Below are 22,544 nucleotides of genomic sequence, written 5' to 3'. Positions count from 1 at the left end.
TTTTTTTTTGGCAAGTGCAATAATTCATTGGGGCTTAATTCAAAATTGAGGCAGTATTTTTCATAAATATCATTAAAAACGGGAGTATTACAACCAAGTTTATTCCATACACTGCTACAAAAAAGTAGCCTTAATATATCATTACTTTCACTCCTTACAAAACACTTTTCTTCAAAAGAATCAAGGGAAGGCAATTACCACTGCATTTATTTTTATTATAAAACGCTTGTGCAGGGAAATTAGAAACTGCTGCTACAAAAATAAAACATAAAAAAGCAAATATAAAACAAATATACACTTTTTTACATACATTGTGGGTAAGCAACATAAAAATACAAGTTATTTACAAGTAGAAACAGTTCAACAGCACAAATGCATTTTCTTTGATTGTCAATACTGACTGAGCAATGGGGAAAAAAAACTATATACAGTTGATTTCATTTCAAATTGATTCTTGAACAATAAATGTTGGATAGTCTATACAGAGAATTTACTGTATTTACTCGATTAGAAGGATTTTTCCCCCCATTTAACATGGGTGGAAAAAGCCCCTCATCTTACAATTGAGCACAAGGAAGTAGGGGGGCAGGCAGCTGTTGGGGTTGGAGTCAGAATTATAGTTGCTACCTGCTTTTCCCCATCCCCCTGCCTCTGCATGCCCTGTCACTCCTCTCCCAGTCCCCATCCTCCTGCTTCTCCCTCTCCCCTCCCCTGCAATACTGCTTGCTTGGCTCCACACTTGGCTTCATGCTGGCAGTCTCCATCCCTGCTACAGCTAAGGACTTGGGCTGGAACAGCAGTGCTGGCTCCGCATCACTGCAACAGGGACCAGAGCCTACCAGTGCAGAGCAGGGGTAAGGGTCAATGGACAATATTTGACTGGTCAAGTGACTGGCTTGTCAGCCCTATTTCATACATGGAAAATTATAATAAGTTTTAAACTTTTTGTGTGTAGAATCTAATTATTAGGGGCTCACCTTATATGCAAGGCTTTGTGTTCAAGTAAATCTGGTATTATGTGGACAAATCTCTGATCTTTATCTGCCAGAAGTACTACATACTTCTACAATGTTTTGCAGTTGATCAGATTGGTGCACCAACCCTTTCCTCTTCCATTTGTACCAGATCTTATTCTAAATGGAATTTCTGAATGTTAAGTTTCTGGTAAGCGAAGTAATTAAGTCACTTTTAATGCTAGCAAAACATTTATTAAGCCTTTATGCCCAAAGAGCTGCTTTGCTTTAGTCAGTGGGGGCCAGCTGGATTGGTAAACATCACAAGAATGGAAGACAGACAATGCAGCTTCTCTTTGATGTATTCAGGTAATTTTTCATTTTCTCCATACCTGAGGGAAGGAGGAAGTTACATAAGTTTAAAAAAAAACAAACAAACCATGAATGCTATGCCCTGAGATGCTTAGAATGAGTTTATCATTTCACTATAGGGATAGTGGCAATACAAAGTATAAAGCATTTTCAAACTTGGGTACTAAAGATAGGCTGAAATCAGGTTACTGCTTAAATTACAGTTGAGCATTGTTCTTCAAATAAATACTAAAGATATTTCAACTGTTCTGTATTAGAGTTTTATAAGCAAGTTGTTACAAAAAAACATTTAAATGAGAGGTTACTCTCCAAACTTTGATCACCTTCTCCTGAAAAGACAGTTTTTATTAAAGCTTCTTTTAGTCAGTTTTTCCAAAGAACCAATAGCCTGATTAGTTAAAGGTAGTTCAGTATAATGCAAGAAAACCCAAACATATGAATAGCTTCTAATTGCAATAATCATGTATCCGTCTTTAAAATTAATCCCTGGTTGACAAAGTCAAAACTTTAGTCACTAATGCAAAAAAACCCAATCATTGTGTAGCTGAAAGGACAAAATTAGAAACGAACTATGAAGCTAAGTATAAGGTAAGAAGCCTTCTCAAGTAAAAATAGAATCCATATACTCATAGCAGTAACACTCACCTAGTTGTCTGACCATTTGGAGATGTGTAAGTGATAGAAGAGACTCCTGCTTGTGCTACCAACTGGGATCCATCATTGAATTGAACCCATACTGCTCCACTAGTCAACTAACAAGAAAGATTTTTATCATAGCATAAAGACTTTCAAGAAGGTAGGACTGCACACCTACATTTTCTCTTTTCAACGTACTAAGGATTACAATTTTTAAAAATGCATAAGTGATTAGGAGTGCTAATCTAGATACAAGAAATCTATAGGTTGGTAGTACAGTCCCAATTTCTCTTTAATACTTTTCAACAGGAGTTGCACATGAATATTTAAAAACAAAAAACAAACTAGTCCTTTAGTCACTTCTGAAACTACAGTTCCTAGCTACACTTTAGTACTAAACTAAAGTAGAAGCTGCACACAAATAACAGAAGCTGTTTGATTGGCTCAGTGTCCTAGTAGTTTAAAACCAGGAACATGCAATAAGTCTGTTATATCTGCACTGTAGAAAGCAATTTTTTAGACTTAAACAGTGTTTTTCGCTTTTGCCACTACCACCCTGTGTAAACTGTATCTAGCTTATCTGAAGACATGCATAGCCGGATGGTACAGGAAATGGTAAGAAAATTAAGTCCTTCTCTAAAATAGCATCTGGGTAATTACAAGTGAAAAACTGTTAAGTTTAACACTACCCATTTAAACCTGAAATTTTACAACTTTATAGTGAACATTGCCACCCCTGTTAGAGGCTTTTTTCATCTATGCCCTAGATGTTCTAGTCAGTACTACCTGTGTGACAATAGAACAAAGTTCAGTTCAACTACTTATTTTAAATTTGAATCAGGTCACCTCTTCATCTTCTGTCAGAGCTAAGTTCCAGTTTTCATTCATATCAGGCTTCCTCCATCACTTGTTGCCCTATACTGCACTTTCCAATGTACTGGTCTTCAAATATGTGCATCTAAAATGGTCATTTCAAAATATACTTTTTATTCCCCGATTGCAAGTGAAGCCAAAATTAAATTTTACCCATTTAAAGTGAACAGTAATAAAGTATCCAAGAAAATGTGTATTTATCGAGTTGGTTAGTGATTCACCACTCACCTGAGAAGCCCAACCAACATTTTTCACAAAAACAGACTTCACTAGTTGGGCTGAATTTGAATTGCACTCTTTTTGATTGGAGGAACAGGTAGCTTCAGCAACAGCAGTTGTTAATGCAGAGCCTTCATAAGATACCATCTAGAAAGAGAAACACAAGGACATGACATTACTGTCCTTAATAGAAATAAGATGGTTTGTGGTTACTTACTGTCTTTGGCAATAAAAGTATTTGGTTGATTCCAACTTGAAGTTTGTGGTCCTTTATTCCTAGTTAAAGTGAGATTGGAGTCATAGGAGACCATTTGACACTTAATTGTTCTACAAGATTCATGGTTTAAAAACAGATAAGTTGTACATGAAATCTTTTCCCCCATCTTTTTCCACACCAGAACAAGCTGGCAAGATAATTTTCTTCAGCTTCTGTTTGCGATTTGCAGTCTCTCAAATCACAAATACTTTCCTTCCTACTTCTATTCATGTGCCCTCATCCAGAATCTCCTACTACAGCAGAGGGGTGAATTTAAGGCCCCTAGATTCAGACCACAAGCCAAATCTGTGGGGCCACATTCAGGCAGTAGTGTGGAGCTACTGGGAGCAGCGTAGATCCAGGGACATGCAGCTGCATGCATAAAGCTGTATTTCTGCAGCACAGAGCAGAGAGCACATGATGATGAGGAGCTCTGGCCAGTCAGCAGCACTTAACTGCATTCAGTTCTAGCTTTGTCCTGCCACGTGTTCCTGCCTCCTCAAAGACATGCCCCCAACCCCATACTACATGAAGGCAGCTCCATGCTACTGCCCATCTGTGTACCCATTTTGCCACATGCCCCTGGCACTGCTGGCTGGCCACCAGGCAGCAGCACAGAGTTCTGGCCAGGCAGCAGCATAAGGGCCATGCTACAATGTAAAGCCAAGGGGCAGTACACTTCTAGCAGCCCCCTGGACCACCAATGACTGGGATGCAATGATTCCATAGGCCAGACCCAGCTCATGGGCTACCCCTGCCCTACTATCACAGCTTAATTGTAGAATCTTTGAAGAGGCTTCAGACCACATTACTTGCAAGTATGCTACTCTTATTCTTTGCCTCAAAAAAAAAAAATTTTTATTATTTTTAATTGCTAGCAGATAATTAAGGCACGCAAATGTTTGATTTGGCTTGTAATACTTTCAGAGTTGTGTCTCTATAGATGCTACAAATTCTCAAGTTACAAAATTGCTGAGGGACACAATCCCTCCGTATATGGAGAGTCACCTGTATACTGGCATAATGCTATCACCTATTTACAAGACCAAGGAACATAGGCATATTTGATGGCTCCTATTCAAGCAGAAAGCAGTCATAAGAAAATCTAAGGCAACCAGTCTAGCAAGTTTGCCTGTAGAAAGGTTTGGAGCAGTGAGATTTCCCCAGAAGCAAAACAAAGATAGCCATTATCACTGGATCTATGTTTCAGGATAGACTCAAGAAGCTTGAGTAGAGGGGAAGAACAGGGGAGCCCAGTTTAATTAACTGCAAGATGAGCCAAGGAAACTGGCTGTACTCCATGACTGAAGAAGTTATGTGCATGAGGAAGCAGATCCTGAACTCCATAGAACGCCAACATAGGCCTAAAGAATGCTCACTTAGGAGATAGAAAACAGACGGAGGAAAAGGCACAGAGATAATCTTTGTGGTTTTTTTCCATAAACAGAAGTGACAGAGTTGTGGAATCCTTACAAATACTGCCTTTTTGCTTAAACTGTGATATGCCCCATATCAGGTAAATTGTAAGCCTAAAATATCCCAAGGTGGAGCTCTGGGATGTCCTTAAAAGTATTGGGAAATTTGGAGAGAGGTAAGTAGTCTTAGGGATTTAAGCAGCAGGACCATGGTGTCCTATTTCTCTTAAGGGGTAACAAGATAGAGTGTCTCTGCCCAAAAACTGCCTGGGAAATCAAATAACCATACTACAGCTTTTATGAGTCAAAGAACACTTAAGAGGATACAGGCATAATGCTCACACCAGAACACAGTCTCCTGGTGAGTGTCTAGCTGAAGGGGCTATACTGTAGAACAGCAACTAACATTTATTGTGCCTTACGACAAGTTAGATTTCTATAATATTTACATATCCAACAAAACTTTATCTAAAATGTATATTTTGAAAAGCTTCTGATGTTATTATTCCAGAACCATATCAGTTAATAAATTGCTAAATTACATAATCCCCAAACATCAGAAACCACAGGCACAACTTCCGGTGGAATTGCTTGAAAGTAGTTAACACAAAGGGAAATTCTTAGTACATGTTCTGAATCCATGTCTTAAGCTAATACTGCTGTCAGTATGGCAGGACATATACACTTTTCAGACTCTTAAATTAGTTGAAGATTAAGAGTTTAAAATTTAAGATTCTTTTGTTAATTGTCTCAAAGAACATTTCAACCTAAATGAACTGGGAATGACAACTAGCTAACAGAGTGTAAATCTATAACTGTTTGTCTTAGCACCTATTTGGATATAATCTGTATTATTTTAATTCTTACTAAGCAGCTATCACCAAATCTTATACATGTGTATACTTACAGAAGGACTGATGGTAGGAACTTGACTAGGAGAACTGACAGCTCTATTTCTTTCCAATGAGGTAGCTTTTCCTGTGCTATCTGCATCCACTGAAGGCAGCATCAGGGTCTTTGGAGATTCAGTGTTTCCTGGTTTTCTGGAAATAGGTTAGGAAGTCAGAATAAAAGCATCTGTGTATCCAAATTATATGAAGTAGGGAGGGTTGAGCCAGAAGTACTAAACTTCTCTTCACAGTTGATATCCACTGGGCATGTCTACACATGCATTAATGCGCTTTTCCTAATGCGCATTAAATTTGGTACCTCCAATGTGGGGTACTAAATGCACTTTAAGCTGCCATAATGCGCAGTAGCGCAAGCGCGCACTTTTTAGGTAACACATTGTGCAACAGCACAGTTTTTTTATGTGCCACTTTAATGTGCAGTAAAATAGGCAACTGGACAGTAAGGCATACGTGTATATGCTCCCACTGTGTTTGAAAACACACACATACCAAGCACCTGAGTTAAAAAACTATGCACTTTGACTGTCCTTTTGACCTTGACTCTAAAGAAGTTAACTAAACAAGTCAGTCCAAATATTTTGTACCGGTACATTTAAATGAACATATTGACTCAGGTATTTAAATTTACTATAAACAACACTTTTACCTTCCAACAATTATTGGGAAAAAGGGAACATTTTCATTCCTTTTCTCTTCTTCCAAAACAGCAGCTTCTAGTGCAAGACAAATGCGGTGTCCCTTATTTAAAAAGAGAAGGTCGCTTCAGTTTATATTCAGGAAAAAAAAAGTACTTCGAAGTACTCTACTTGAAATGCCCCACTCTTCTCTTACCCAAAGAGATGGTAAGCCATGCAGATTAACTAAACAATGCTGTCATTAACATGGTATTAGCAGCCCCAAAAGCAGTTGCATGACTGCTATTAGAAGCTTTAAGAGTGAAGGAAACTACCTTCACTACCAAAACTAGCTGGCTCCCAAGAGATTCAAGGTTGTATTGAAATTAATCTGCTACACCAGGGGCTGGCAATTATTTCGGGTGGAAGGCCGCTTAATGAGTTTTGTGAGTTAGAGGGCTGTAAAGGTAGCCCCACCCCTTGACAGCCCTGCCCCTGGGTTGCCATCTTGGGACTGGAAGTTCCACCCTCTAACCCCTGACCTTTGCCACTGGACGTTCCTTCCCTTTGCCCCCAGAAGTACTCCTTTTGGGAAGGGGGGTTTGTCATCTTGGAACCAGAAAAAAAAATGGGTTAAAACAGCCCCTCCCCCTTGCCACTTCCTGTGCTTCCTCATGTAGCCCCCTGAAGCCTGCATCTACCCTGCATCACCACCACTTCTAGGCTGCCCTGCAAGGCAGCAGTAGCAGTACAGAGCAGATGCAGGGCAGCTTGGAATGGTGCAGGCTCTGGGAGGCTATACCAGGAAGTGCCAGCAGCAGCAAAGAGAAGAATACAGTGCCAAGAATCTTTGTGAGAAAGTATACAAGTTCTCAGCAGGGCACTGTATATGTGTGTGTGTAGTGTTTGTACAAGAATTATTACCTCATTTGCATGATCCATATATATTTGCATTTCATTCTTCAAAACACTTTCATTTTCTTCTTTTAAAGTGTAAGATTTCCCAGATTTTTCTATCACTCGAGTTATACCTGCTGTCTTATGTATTTTTGCCCCTGTAAAGAAAAAAAAAAAGCTAGTCACAATAGCCATAATAACCAAGTCAGCATATTATGGCATCTATGTTCAGTTATTCCTTAAAATATTCTATTATCTTAACATATTTCCAAGGCAAGACATTAAATAATGAAGTCAGGTATTAGCAAATGTTCTCTAATTACAAACAAATTACTGAAACAGTTGAGGAATGTATTTATTATTTGCCATATGCAGTCATTTGAAAGGTGTTGCTTGAAGTATGGCCAAAAGGACAGGCACTTCTCAGCAGCATTACCAAAAAACCCTGATTGATGAGTGACCTATTTGGCTACTTACATCATCTTTAAGAAAGGAAGACTTCTTTCAAAACATAGGCAGGAGTTCAGGTTTCACAATATTTGAAAAATGGACCCCTGTGCCCATGTATGACGGAAAAGAATGAGGCTCAAAATCCTTAGCAATCCTAGTGTTACTATAGTGGTATCAGAGCCTGGTTGGTTATCTGAAGCAATCTAGCTGTAGAATCACGGAGCAAATCGTGGATGTGGGATGTGATTACTCTGATGACAACAGTCCAGACAGACCCTTGACTCCCTTGCTTGAATCTTCTAAGAACATTAGCATTTTAGATAACGAGGGTGGAATTAAGAGCAAAGGCACTAGACACCTACCTAAAGTGTGGAATCACAGGCATTCATAAAAGAAGGTCCACAACTTAGAGAGAAAAGGGGTTAGCATTTTGCCTTGTAGCATCCACTTAAACACACTCATAATATTTGCAAAGAGCTAATGTACCTATTGACCCTATTTAAATAGCTTGTGCACAAACTAGTATAAAGGCTAATGGACAAAAATGCTAGAACATATAGTAAACACTTCTCTTTGGCAAAATTCTTTTAAAAAGCACAAAATGTTTGATCACCAGTATTTCTGCAAAACCTTGTTAAAAAGGCTTAACTTTGGTAGAACGTGAGAGATACTACACCTTACTGAATACATACCATCATAAAAACAAACTTCAACATCTGCAGTCGGGAAATTCTCCATCAACATGCACTTCGCGTATCTTGTATAGAAGGTAACTTTAGGTGTTTTTGATCTCACCAGATGAACAAATTTAGCTGCATACTGGTACTTTTTCCAGTATTTTTCTAAGAGAAAGAATTTTTAGTGTGAATCCATTAGAAAGTCACCCAAACAATCATTAACTCCATTACAGTTTGCAAGGTTTGCCTGGCTACCACTAACTGAAAATAAGATGAGGACTTTTTTAAAAAATCTTTATGATTATTTCATACAGTTACTTAAAAAGTGTGTTTACCCATAATGTTTCTGAAGATTAATTCCAACCGTTAGGTATTTACACCTAGGAATGGAAATTTTCTCTCATCTTATAACATACCGTATTTTCTCGCATATAGTCCACGGGCTATATAAGTTTTTACAAACATGACAGATGGGTGTGGGCTATACAGTCTTTAGAACAGCCTTTAATGAAAATTAGATTTAGGCGTGAAAAACCCGCCTTGCCAAGGCGGGCACGGGGGCTGTGCAGCTGCGGGCACTGTGCGCCGGGAGCGGAGGACCCGGGCGAAGGACTTGTTGGGGGGAGCCCCGAGACAGGAGTCAAGGCGTGGAGCAGACCCAGCCCGCAGGCCCCTGACCCCACCACCACCCGTGCTGTGCCCACCCATCCCCAGCTGCGAGCTGATGTCATAGCAGCGGTGAGCCCCGGCAGATTGGCTTGAGTGCACCTGGAGGTGGTGGGCGGAGCTGCCTCCCTCCCCGCACCCCCCTCACAGCTCCCCATCCCTCCCCTCCCCTGCAGCAATTAGCACCACTTTTACCCGGCTCCGGCAGCCATGCCCAGCAGAGCCTGCGCTGCCTCCCTCCTGCCAGATGTGGGAGCCCCGCACCCAACTGTGCTCCTCCATAGCCGCGCAGCGGGGCCCAGCAGGGGCCACCTGGCCCCTGAGCTCTGATGGGGCGGCCGCACTTGCAGCCATGTCTCAGGAGGCAGCTGCAGGCAGGCAGTGAGAGCCCGGTCCCTGCACGCCAGCAGCTAGTGCCTGTGGCTGGGGCCAGCACCTCTCACACTTAATAGACTTAAAATCGCCCCCAGCACCGACACTATCACGTGCAGGGAATACATGGGTGCAGTCTATACTATTTTCCAAAAATACAATTTTCCGCAGGTTATACATTGGTGCAGATATATCAGTGTGCGAGCTATATGCGAAAAAATACAGTAGTTCAGTATTGACTAATTCAACCCACATGAAATGCATTACAGGAAAATGCTGCACATATGTTAATAACTTCTTAGATTGTAGAGCTGGAAGGGACCACAATGGTTCATCGTGTCCAACCCCCTGCCCTAGGCAGGAAAGAGGACTGAGGTCATATGATCCCAGCCCCGTGATTATCAAGCCTCCTCTTAAAGACCTCCAAGTTAGGTGATAGTACTACCTCTCTTGGAAGCCCATTCCAGATTCCGGCCACCCTTACTGTAAAAAAATGTCTTCCTAATGTCTAACCTAAATCTACTCTCCACTAGTTTGCACCCATTATTCCTAGTTACTCCCAGGGGCACTCTGGTAAATAGCGCATCTCCAATTCCCTGTTGTCCTCCCTTGATAAGGTTATAGGTGGCTACAAAGTCTCCCCTCAGACGTCTCTTGTGAAGGCTGAAGAGATCCAGGTCTCTCAACCTCCCCTCATAGGGTCTTGCATGGAGGCCCCGAATCATGCGAGTGGACCTCCTCTGCACCCTCTCCAGATTCTGTGTCCCTTTTGAAGTGCAGTGCCCAAAACTGGACACAGTACTCTAACTGTGGCCTGACCAATGCTGCATAGAGGGGGAGCATCACCTCCCTTGAACTGTTGGTCATGCATCTGCTACTACACAAGATACAACTGGCCTTGCTGATGGCCTCGTTACGCTGCCAGCTCACGTTCATCTTGAGCTTCAACTTGTGTGTATTGATTCCTAATTTAAAAAAAGTTGAACATCTTTTATATAAAATATTCCTCCAGCTGAATTTAGAAAGTCAGTCAATGACCTACAATTAAAATAAGAGGATGCTGTACTAATAAGCACCTTTAAGGAAACTGTACAAACTACTTAGTGTGTGTGTGAACAAAAGTGTGCAAGCAAGATGTATATAAAAATAAGTTCTGTAAGAAATATTTAAGGTTTTATATTTAAAAATTAGAATTACCATGAAGTCCCAGTTGCCAGTTTTAAAGAAAACTCTTGCCACACCAGTTTAAGTAACCATAACACTGGACACTAAGAATAATTATAAAAAAAAAAAACCACCCCAAAAACACGTATCCCTTTTTCCAACATTGTAGAAGCAGAATAGGTAATTTCTTGTAAGGACATCATTAAACTGAGAAGATCAGTCTCTCATCTCACTTTTATGATTCCTATTAAGTTTCAAAGGAGAAAGCTTTAAATGCAGCCACAGTTTCAGTTGCAGCTAGTAGGACTAGCTAATACAGCCAATATTAATTCTGACACTTATTGTACACAAAGCTTACTATAAACTACTTTTATCTCCCCAATTTCTTGCAAAAGAAGGTTCACATTACCTGGCAAGTTGTCAAAACTGTACATACAGACATCTTCAGGAGGAGAAGGTGGTCTGTCATCAAGAAGGAAACCTCTTCCTTCATTTGGATGATATACTGTAATCTGCCAAAAAACCCCAAACACTTAATATCATTAGGCAATATACTAAAATATTCCTTACCTGAAAGCTACGAATGTTTCTTTCATAATCCAAGACATAAGATCATTTATTATATTGCTGTCTATGCAATTATTTTATTTCAGTGAGTTTCAATTGGAAGCCAAGCCCATTTTAGCACAAAAACAAAAAGGAGGGATCCGTATTCATTAAAATCAAGTGGTCTTCTACCTTCAAGATGCAAGGCTTTACTGCTAGAGAAAAAAAGTTCTGCAGATTTCTCAGTCATCTTTTGGTACAAACCACTAAATAAAAAATAAATTGTTCAGAACAAACTGATGTTTAACTCACTTTAAAATGAGCTTAAAGAAATAAAGATAGTTGTTTTGCTTTTGACATACCGAACAAACAAATATTCACTTGGCGTAATAAAAGGAAATATGACAATTTAAGTTAAATTACTACTTACCACACTTCCATCACAAGATATTTTAAGAACTTCTTTTACAAACTCTTGAGAATGGTGTTCTTTTATAAACTCCATACACACTTCTCCTGTATCTAAAATACTCACCTAAGGAAAAAACAAAAAACACAAAATTGGAAAAAAATAATTATTTCTTGACAGAATAGGTCTACACCAAACTTCCACAACACTTCAAAAAAATGTTTGCTTCTCTCATGTTCACTAAAAACCTATTATAAAAATGAACAACAGCATGACAGATTAAGCTGCTGCTTAACAATTCCAATGCTTCTGCAGCATGAACAAAGAGTTATACCCAGTTACGTGGTTTCCCAAAGTAACCAATCAGAATCCAGGAGGTACGTCAGCCCTAACACATTTTCAGATACTAGGAAAAAAGAGGAGAAAGTGAATTGGAAGCCAGAAAGATAAAAACTGGAAACTACGAAGATGCACTGTTTGATATGAGACCAACCAAAAAAAAGCCACCAAACACTGGGGAAAGAACTGATGCATTCATAAGGGGAAAGAGAATAATTTTCTTAACTTCCGGTTGCACATAGCTCAAGTTAAAATATTTGTTATGCACTGCAAACACATACAAGCTACATATATTTAAATCGGATACAATTAAAGCCTGACGTGCATTAATATTAAATGGAGATGTATTGAAGTTCAGGAGTCCTTGTTCAAAGACAGAGAAAATAGATCTGTTACATATTTCCAACTTAAACTATGATAACTAGAACCATTGTAATTAAAAAACCCATCCTTTCCACATGTGGAAAAAAAATGACCAGTAAGAGATTTCAATGCATTACGACTAAGACTTACCATTCTAAGGAAATTGTCATTATTTCTAGACATATGCAATGGACACGTACATCTTTTCCTGTTTTACTAAGGTATTTTCTTAATAAAAAAACGTACATTTCCACTGTAATTAAATTTTAAAGATAGGAGTGTTTAAGGATTAAGGGAAATAAGTGACACATACCACTGCATTTTTTGTTTTTTGTCTGATGGATTTTAATCTGTGAGCACTGAGAGGAGAGAGAATACTTCGCAGTGAAGACTTCTGATGTCCTAATGGCTCTTTGCCCCGGGCATTTTTTTGCTCTGAAGCTGGATGGAGAACAAATGTGGATGCTGGTTGAGCTTTGCTCTGCTTAAATGGAAGTCCAGAAGCATATTTCTTTGAGCTGAATTGATTTATAGGACATGCACTGTCAAGGGAGACATCAGGATTCTTTTTATCTTTTATATTGTTCCACAGGTCTCTTGACATTTCCTGTTGTACATCTAGATGGTCACATAAATGGAGGTTTTGGATACCAAGACTGACAGAATCTGCAGGCTGTCTTAAATGAGCTAAAAACAAATCAACATACAGTGTTTTTAAATGAAATACTGGTCAGTTTCACCTTAGTAACAATGGAGCAAACTTTATATATAATCTACCTCTGTAAAGCATTCTTTCTAAGAAGAAATTTAATTTTATCTAGTTAAACATATAGTATTTGAACAGACTACAGCTCTGGTTTAAAAAGTCTACAATATTCTACTTTTTAATACATAATATCGCAGTAAGATGCAAGTTGCAAGTAAAATTATTCACATTTAGCATTGCAGTTATGCTGTTTTCCCACCTTAACTTGACAAAACAGATTGTTTTTACATCTGACCTAACTGCTACTCTACTTTTGATATTGAATCCAGCACCTCATCCCCCCAGCCAAGTCAGAACAATTAACTACACCCCTTCTGCTGTAATACAAAAGCAATACAGGGTTGAAAACAGAACAAGTACAGAAAGAAGCTGGCTTTCATTAAAAATACTGCAGTTCCAAGCATACATCATATGGTTAGAATTCCCCAGGGTTAGAAGGGATGGACTCTGGCACTATCAGAACAAAGTAAAATTGGAGTGGGTTTTATGTTATTTAAACCCCCTGATTAAATTACACCTTTATTATGTACAGTCTGTGTACATGATGTAATACAATGCATGGCAAAGAACTCCTCCTTCCCTTCTGTCTCTCTCGGTTTTTTGGTTGTTTTTTTTGTTTTTTTATCTCCACCCTTCCTTCTGCAGCCCTAGTCATCATCTGTTTCTCTCATGTCATATGCTCATAAATAAATGGGACTCTTAAGAAATAAGAGCTGGCATTCTTCGACTAATCCTCAGAACAGTCACATTAGGGTAAAAAGAAAATATTTAAAAAAAAGTTAAGTCTCCCACTTTCAAGTAGAAAACAGGTTTTTAGGAGCTTAGGTCAGTTAGAAGGTTTGTAACTTTCATTTGTCAGTCAGAGCCATTTATAAAGTCTACAGAACTATTCTATTTCTGAACATCACTAAACATGGAAAGAATAAAAAAACAAAACGTATTTTTTCCTGTAAGCTTAACTAATAATTCTTGCCGAAGAGAAACTGGGAACCTGAATGACAGGAAAAAAGACCGTTTCAGAAAGCTGAAAAAACTGACAATAAAACTCCAGTTACTCTGTTGTAGGTAGTTATTCTTAAACAGTATGTTACTGTTAATTTGCAATTAGTAAACCTGTACAGAGCAGAATTCCTTTGTGTGCCCCCCCCACCCCTCCATATTATTTGACATATCCATTTTTAAATTTCCTCTTACACTTTTCCTCCAGGAAGAAGATTTTGGTCGCAACATAGCTGCTAGACAACATCCTATCTCTTTCATTAATACTAACATTATATTTCACTGTCCTGGATTATTTAACCATGCTTAATTATATCTTTTCATCATGTGAGTAAATAAGTTAATTTATAAAGTAGAGACAAGCTGTTAACATGTCTTAATAACAGTATTTCTTTGGCTTGGGCAAGGCCCATGGTGGATTACATATAGAAGACATTCAACAAGTGCATACCATTTTTTTGCATGCCTCCAAGCCATTGCTGCATTGTTTCGGTCTGGGTCTTCTGTTCTAACAAACCAACACTGGACTTCACTGGACAGAGATAATTTGATCTAAACAAACAAACAATTCTGATCCGTTATAGAAGCACTAATGTATATAAACACATTAAACCCAGATTAAAATAAAGTGTGTGCAAGAAGGCACTTAATAAATAGGATGCGGTTTTATTTCACAGAATGGCCACAGAATTTATAATCTGGTTTACTGTATATGCTCATGTCTCCATATTCTTTCTGCTAAAGAGGTCATAAATTTTGGTACAGTTTAAGGAAATCACGTGGAATTCAGGAAATTCAACAAGGGAGATTCTGGCTATTTTCATGGCAAGGTGCACTAAGCAAATCTAGTAAAGACAACCACTATCTGAAGAATGTAATCTAAAAAGAAACTGTCTTGTACAATTATAAACCTAATTGATATACTGAAGTCTTAAAAAAAATTCAAGCCAGCTAGGACTCATACTAATCCAGACTGAAACTCTCTCACATAGATGAGAGAGGCCACTCACTGGTCATATTTCTGGACAGTTGTTGCCCTTGTTCCCATCAAAGTCTTATGGCAAATGGCCAAGTCAGGCTCAAGTGACGGAGGGACTATGCCTGAATCAAAATGACTTGTGACATGTTCACACAAGAATATTATTGCCAGCAGTTGGCAATGAGAAAGGGAGGTGCGGGGAGCTGAGCAGCAGAATTAACCCCCTGGGAGCTAGCAGTGCCAACAAAGTAGAACTAGCAGCTGCAGCAAGAAGCCCCACAACTGCCATCCAGAAGGTGGGTTGCTCAGATGACAAGAAACCTTTGGGCCAGATTTCTCACTTCTTGCCCTAGCTGCTTTAGGTATTATGGCCCATTGGCTTATTTGAGTTTGACACCCTTTGTATAAGACAATATTTAGTATTTATACATACATTTTTCAGAGCATTGTGTAAGCTAACTAGGGATGAATGTTTTCCCTCATTCCTGTCTTCTACAAAGTTCCAGAAGTGAAGATTCTCTGGCATGACCTTTTCGAAGAAACAAAAGCACTCATGCATCTGCTGAGTACTAGGGACAAATAGTTAGTAGAACACTACCCAGTGTAATGGTAATTGATTTTGGACAAGGCTTTGCTCCCCTACCTGCTGGCTCCCCTCAACAAGCCACACAGATAGAGACCACACTTCTCTTTTACTGGTATATAGGCCCTGCTTGCAGAGCTTCTAACATTCAGGGCCTGCTCACCTGTTCCTCCCACTATGATGGCACCATGCTGCTGGCACCAGAACACACAGGAGGAATCTCTTGGAAGCTAGAAGAAAATGGATTTGCACTAGCAAGCTGATGCACTTATCTACTACAGCATATTTTACATTATACATTTAACAATTAACTTGAAAATTTTATCTCAGGACCACTACCAATTTCAAGTTAGATATTCTTACTGTGTTTGGATGCCAGAATTACTAGAAGTCTTCTCCTTAAATATAGAAGGAATATCACCGTAGCTGTTTGTAGATGAATAGCTGTCTATATGTTCCATCATTCCTGCTCTGGGTTTTGAAAGCAGCTCCAAGGAATGGCACCTCTCAACACTATTTGGTACTCCTTGAGTCTGACTGGAAGATGTGCCAGACCTATCAGAAGAATGGGCCCTCCTGAGGTAACGTGAATGTGGCCTTTCTTCAGTAAGCTGCATTGTTCGTCCTCTACCAGTCACGCCAGTTTCTTTTCCCTGAATTCCCCAAATTTTATAAGAGCTACTAGCATCAGAGGAAGCATCACTAGAATTCTTATTTTTAGGAAATAAAGTAAGTTTATTTGGAAGTGGCTGTCCCACTAAGAACCTTTTCTTTTCCTTCATGTAACCACTTATACTGACGCTAGAAGAGCCAGTAAAAGCTGTAGAGATTGTAGCATTGCCACTGTCCATGGAATCTTCTACAGTTCCAGAATCTTTACTTCGTGCTGAGTTGCATCTGGACATAAAAGGATGATCCAGCACAGATGAAAGACTTAAACGATCTGCTGGGTTTTTGCGAAGTAACTTGCATATGAGATCTTGAGCTTCTCCTGACAAAAAGGCTGGCGTTTCATAATCTGCTAATACTACTTTGTTCAGTGTGTTCTTGACTGTGTCAGTGTCAAAAGGTGGCTTCCCAATCAGAAGAGTATAGAACATGCAGCCCAAAGACCACACGTCAGATTCAAGTCCATGCGCGCTTCTTGTGGCTATCTCTGGAGAAATGTAATTAGGAGTTCCACACATTGTGTAATGCTTTTCATGTGGCATTTTCAATTGTGTTGCTAGTCCAAAATCAGCTATTTTGATGTTCATGTTGCTAGTGAGTAAAAGATTAGAAAGGGTGAGGTCCCGATGTAGTATTCCATGAGAATGAAGATATAGCATCCCTGTGATAATCTGGTGCATGAAATGTCGAGCTGTTAAAATACAGGAAAAATAATAGGTTATTTAGTGCTATTAACTTCAGGTTTGGCAACAATGACACTGTAAATAGCCTCGTATCTGCCCTAGGCTGTTATGTACTACAAATTTTATTGCAATGACTTGACCATAAGGAAATATGCTAATGAGGTAGAAGATTTTGTTGTTACTGTACTGTTCAACTAAATTACTAGTCTATGAAACCTAATTGCTCTCTTATTCATATCTTTATTCATTTCTAGTATTTATGCACAGAGAGTAAAATGTGATGATAGAATACGAGTATAGTTTGAAAGTATCTTCACCTAACCCCACATGGATAGCACTCTTTAAAAATTTTCCTCTTATATTACCAGGAAGGTAATATTGTTTCCACAAGTCTGGTCTTTATGTATTTATTGCATGTTACATACAGTTTATAAATGCAGGGCAGTAGGTATTTGGACACACGGTAACATATCGCTAATAAACTGGAAATGTGACAACTGTGATTATCTCCAGTAAGTCTTCTGTGCGCCCCACTTCAGGAGGGATGTGGACAATATTGAGAGAGTCCAGAGGAGGGCCACCCGCATGATCCAGGGACAACAGGGCAGACCCTACAATGAGAGACTGCGGGACCTGAACCTGTTCAGCCTTCACAAGAGAAGGCTGATGGGGGACCTGGTGACCATCTATAAACTCACTAGTAGGGACCAGAAGGGTTTGGGAGAGACCTTGTTTCCCCTAGCGCCCCCTGGCATAACAAGGAATAACGGCCCTAAGTTGTTGGAGAGTAGGTTTAGATTAGACATCCGTTAGAACTACTTGACAGTTAGGGCGGCTAGGATCTGGAACCAACTTCCAAGGGAAGTGGTGCTGGCTCCTACCCTGGGGGCCTTTAAGAAGAGGCTTGATGCCTACCTGGCTGGAGTCATTTGAGCCCAGTTTTTCTCCTGCCCAGGCGGGGGGTTGGACTTGAAGATCTACAAGGTCCCTTCCGACCCTACTTCTATGATTCTACAATTCTAAGTCCCTTTTGCTGCCAGCTAATTCTAGCATAGTTAAGACAGCTTTGCTTTACAATTACATGTGCAATTACACAATGCAGGGAATACACAAGAGTTCAGACCTCATCCAAAATGAAGTAGCATTTCATAATAATATATTTTGGCTACGAGAACTGACACTTCCTTAGTGTGCAAGTGAGGCAAAGCGCCAGAAAAGCATACAGAAGAAAGTGTTTCTAATTACTTCAGAATACAGCAAGACTGTGGTTTGTAGAAAGACTTATCTGGAGCAACCCAGGATTATTCCCAAGTATGTGAAATACAACTTTACCATTAGACCACTTAAGTACAGTTAATTTGGCTATGTAAAACCACCATCTTACCCAAATCTAATCCTTTGTTATTTAGTGTCCAAGATGATTTTGTCTCATTAAAACTAAGCCAAAAACTAAAAACTTGCATTTTTTTATCATTTTTTTTGTTAAGATGCTTTGTTTAAAAAAATAAACCTCTGTAAAGATAGTTTTAATTTAATTTAAGCTATGTTAAAGCTCAAAGACATCATCATGGAATAGGGATTATAACTTCTAATTACATACTATTCGAGACAACATATTCATGTAACCTTTTCAGAAAAGTTTTATAAATAGGTTACAACAGGCCAGGGACTATATTACGGGCCCAATCTTATGGGATTCCCAAAGGCTCCTCTACAGATTAGTAAAGATTAAAGAAAACTACTCTACCCAATGGGACTCCGTGCTCAGTATAAAAGATCCCATTAAGCATCTTTGTGATGCTTAATTTCAGTTCTCAGTCTGTGGATTTGTGTCTCCAGATAACATCCTTGTTAACAGCAGTATATGGAGATGAGATAACAGACTTGATCAGCCCTCTGGGCTCTCTGCAAGTTTATGTACATGAAGTCAAGCCCTTACCTCTCTCTAAAAGTGCAAAGTTTCAAGAAGTTCAGTGAAGAGAGGATATCAAACAACAAGAATGCACTTTTTGTAGAAAACAACAATTAAATCGAGGCTTCCTAATCAGTGATTTCAATTGCACTTTAAATCATGATTTAAATAGATTTGATTTAAACCAAATCTACCCTGAACTAAGCCTGACCAACCTTAATTCCAGCTGCCTTTGCAGTGCCAACACAATTAAGAAAAAATGGTGTCTATTTGCTTGTCTGTCAGAATAGCTGTTTAAAAGATTGAATGACTTGTGTTTTTGCAATATTTCTAGACTGCAAGATAAAATACAATCCATTCCAAAGTTTAGAATGTTTAGTAACATCTTTATATGGTACTGTACTCTTCTGTGCTCCTAAATCCCATCTTACAGTGAAAGTAAAGACAAATAGATTGGAAAGCAGTGCCAGCTGCCACCCTTCAGGACTGCACAAGGCAGCCCAGTGACCAACTTCCTTGAATTTCAGTCCCATCCCCCAAATATGCTCTGTTTTCCTTTTCCTGATCCTATTTTAGGAAGAGGTGGAGAACAAAGATCATACAAAAACATGGAACAAACTACTTAATATCTGTGGACAGTAGTTCCTCAATTTTTTTTCAATTTTAAAGCATTTTGTAATTTAATTTAATTCTGGATCTTAGATTGTACTATTCAAGTATTGTGGAATCTCCACCCTTTGAATTTTTAAGTGAAGGACAGGCAAAATTTGGCTGGAATAGTTTAGATAAGGATCTTTCCTTCCCTGTGTAGGGAAGTACCTGGGTGAACCCCTGAGCTATGCCAGCCCTATAACTCTCTTTCTAAGTAAGGATGATACAATGATTTAACAAGAACAATAAACTGGACTTAAGTGTTCCAGTACTTTAAAAAAATCCTCACAACTAGAACATGAAGTGTCTAAAAACAGATGCAATAAAACCAACAACAGTAGTTGCCAAGGCGTAAACTTATTCAAACAAGCAATTCTGGGAATAACAACATGAAAACTCATATCAATGATTTTTAATTCAGTGTGCACAGTGTGTACAAATATAGTGGAGATGGCTTGCTTTGAACTTCCAGCCCTGGAAACCTGAAATTTGAGTCAAGCGGGATTCTCTCTCAACACCAGTAGCAAGGATTTCTACCAGTAGCTAAAACATGGGCCTCAATAACAAAAACAGCCACCTTATTTTCACATCCACCTTAGAACTGAGGCTGTACCAGACAGACTAGAAATGAAGCAGTACAACTACACAGAGAGAGTACATTTGTGGAGTGAGATGGTTCCAATTCAGACAGTCACCAATTCACATTCCACCTTAACAAAAAATTAATGTAAAACCTGTAAGATCTACTTTGAAGATCTTATGTCAATTTTTATTTCAACCATATATGCTTGTATAGTGAAGTATTTAAAAAGAAAAGCAGACATAGTTACACAACACTGTCCAAAAGGAAATAAGTAGGAAAAAACCAAAAAAATACAAAGAAAACTTGCACCAAAATTAAATATGTACTCAATAAGCAAAATGCAATTACATAAAAACAAACCCACTTTCTTCTTCAGCAAAAGGTTTCTGTCTGTTCTTCAGATATCTGCTCATTTCTCCATTGTGACACATCTCTAGTATCAGGTACACGTAGTTGCAGTCTTCAAAGTAATTATACAGCTAGAATATAAAAGCAGAGTAAAAAGGTAAAAGTATTTTGTAACATATACAGAACTCTACAGTCTTCCCTTCTCTTCAAGGCCCTTCTTACCTCAAGTATAGATGGATGTTTCAGTTGACAATGTATCTTCACTTCATTTTGAACTCGCTGTACCATTCCAACTTTGTGCATGGCTTTTTTGTCAATCTGAAAAGGGAAAGAAAGTTTTATAATAGTGCTTTAGTGCTTCCACACAAATTAATGTAGTTTCCAGTAAAATTAAAATCATATTCTAGAACTGAACTAGCATTGTGAATGGTACCATTAGACACTACGCATCTATTGCAACATACTGACTTTTACAAGGTTTTTGTAAGTTTTTCCTACATTTTTAGCCTTCATAAAAGGCTAAAAAGAGTGAAGGACAATTCTACTTTGACTTGGCATAATGTTATGATTTAAGCTTTTAAAACTATTGCTCCTAGTAAACACTTCGGAATAATCTAACTTAAAAAAGCAGTTATACAACCAAATCAGGATGAACTAACAAAAAGATGAAAATACAGGTAAATATTTAGGCACATTCAGTTGCATATTTATATAATTCTAAAAATCCTTGGAAAAAAAATAAAAAATTATGCAGAAAAACCTTGACAGGTTGCACATTTTCTATTAGAAGCTTTGGCATACAATACGCCAAAAAATAATATGAACAGGTAAAGCTTATTAAATAAAAACAAGTATTTTTCCCCATAAAATAAAACCAGTCAACAAAGGACAAAAAAAATAATCAGCAAGCTGGATCACAAGGAGGTTATCATCTGCACGTGGATGGAATTTTTTCAGCCCACCCTGAACTGAAGTCTTGACATGCAAGCTGCTGTGCACAAGACCTCTGTGGTGTCAAACCAGAGTCAGGTCCTTCAAACGAGAACTCTTTGGGGCCAGGATTAAAAGTCTGCCCTTCAGCTGATGTACGCTGTCTTTGCTCAAGAGGATTTAAATGAAAACTTGACAGCTTGCACCAGCTGTAGATCAAGCCCAGTTCCTCTGCACCCTTGCACCGTGCTCAGTAGGATGAAAATGCAAGGAGACTGGAACCCCTCAGTGTTACCTCACAACTAAACTCTCCCTTACTTGGCGGTGCCTGGCTTCTTATGGGCAGACCTGAAGAACACGTTGCACTGAAAAGCTGGTCTAACTCTATTTTAACTACCCAGGTGGTCCAGTAATACCACCCTAAGCAATCCTTGCCTCTCAAACTAAACCCCAACAGAAGGCATGAGTGGACCCCGCTGCAAGGCAAGCAGAGGAAGGGGTGGTTTGGGGAGAAGAGGGAGGGAGACACCACCAGTGCTTGGAGCTGTCCTTCCCACTTTTCCTCAGCATGGCCCCATTTCCTCAGCATGACCCCTCACTCCAAACTCACAGCCCCCAGCCCCATCTGCTGATGTTGTCACCCCATTTAGGGTCACAACCCACGGTTTGGGAACTGCTTGCTTAAAGTCACAGAGAAGCCTGGCTGGAGGGGACCCCCAGAGATTACGTAACTCCAACCCCCTGCCTGAGGCAGGATCATCCTTCTCTCCAAACTACCCCATACACCCATCACCAAAACCCCACACAAGACTGGACCCACACTGCGCAAACCAAACCCCTCACCTGCCGCAGCTCCGCCCGCTTAGTTGGGAGGCGCAGGCTGCGGCAGGAAGGGGCTCGGATGCCCTGGACCAGAAGCAGCACTTACCATCTTGATGGCCACCTCCAGGCCAGTTTTGCGGGACACGGCCCTGTAGACGCCAGCGAAGGAGCCCTTGCCCAGCAGGTTCCCCACCTGGAAGTCCTGGAGCACAGAAACACGCAGGTCAGGGAAGGATGGGGGACTGGGGGACGAGACGGGACAGGACCAGCTCAGCCTAGCCCTACCTGGATGGAGCTGTCCCCAGCCCGGCCACGGGCACTGCCAGGGGTATTCCACCGCCGCCGAGACATCTTCCACGGAGCGCAGCGGCGCCGGCATCGGCCCGGCCCGGCCCGAGGGCATGCACCTCCCCCCGGGGGGACGCAGCGGCCCCTGTTGCCATGGCAGCGCCCGCCCCACAGCCCGCCGCTGCCAACGGCCGCCCCG

At 39.8% G+C, this 22,544-nt stretch overlaps 1 protein-coding gene across 3 annotated transcripts in view; it reads right to left on the bottom strand.

Moving 5' to 3' along the window:
• Positions 1–1,158: 1,158 nt before the first annotated feature.
• The window catches only part of PLK4 (polo like kinase 4), a 21,593-nt gene continuing 207 nt past the window's right edge, over positions 1,159–22,544 (bottom strand). Inside the window, exons 1-16 of one of the 3 annotated variants that reach the window (XM_019522079.1) lie at positions 22,343–22,421; positions 22,164–22,259; positions 20,528–20,623; positions 20,322–20,436; positions 15,823–16,819; positions 14,349–14,449; positions 12,446–12,819; positions 11,452–11,556; positions 10,885–10,987; positions 8,289–8,438; positions 7,174–7,304; positions 6,282–6,373; positions 5,632–5,767; positions 3,063–3,200; positions 1,971–2,077; positions 1,159–1,345 (exon numbers count right to left, since the gene is read on the bottom strand). In XM_019522079.1, the coding sequence (XP_019377624.1) occupies positions 1,246–1,345; positions 1,971–2,077; positions 3,063–3,200; positions 5,632–5,767; positions 6,282–6,373; positions 7,174–7,304; positions 8,289–8,438; positions 10,885–10,987; positions 11,452–11,556; positions 12,446–12,819; positions 14,349–14,449; positions 15,823–16,819; positions 20,322–20,436; positions 20,528–20,623; positions 22,164–22,259; positions 22,343–22,408 (2,907 nt within the window). In that variant the 5' untranslated portion in view covers positions 22,409–22,421 and the 3' untranslated portion in view covers positions 1,159–1,245. Of the gene's footprint in view, positions 1,346–1,970; positions 2,078–3,062; positions 3,201–5,631; positions 5,768–6,281; positions 6,374–7,173; positions 7,305–8,288; positions 8,439–10,884; positions 10,988–11,451; positions 11,557–12,445; positions 12,820–14,348; positions 14,450–15,822; positions 16,820–20,321; positions 20,437–20,527; positions 20,624–22,163; positions 22,260–22,342; positions 22,422–22,544 lie in introns of those variants that run through there. The other 2 variants (XM_019522081.1, XM_019522082.1) reach the window with 2 other exon arrangements.

The sequence above is a fragment of the Gavialis gangeticus genome, unplaced genomic scaffold (genome assembly GCF_001723915.1).
Source record: "Gavialis gangeticus isolate Ggan-Ray unplaced genomic scaffold, GavGan_comp1, whole genome shotgun sequence".
Taxonomy (NCBI): Eukaryota; Metazoa; Chordata; order Crocodylia; family Gavialidae; genus Gavialis; species Gavialis gangeticus.
This window is presented reverse-complemented; position numbering and strand designations above follow the sequence as displayed.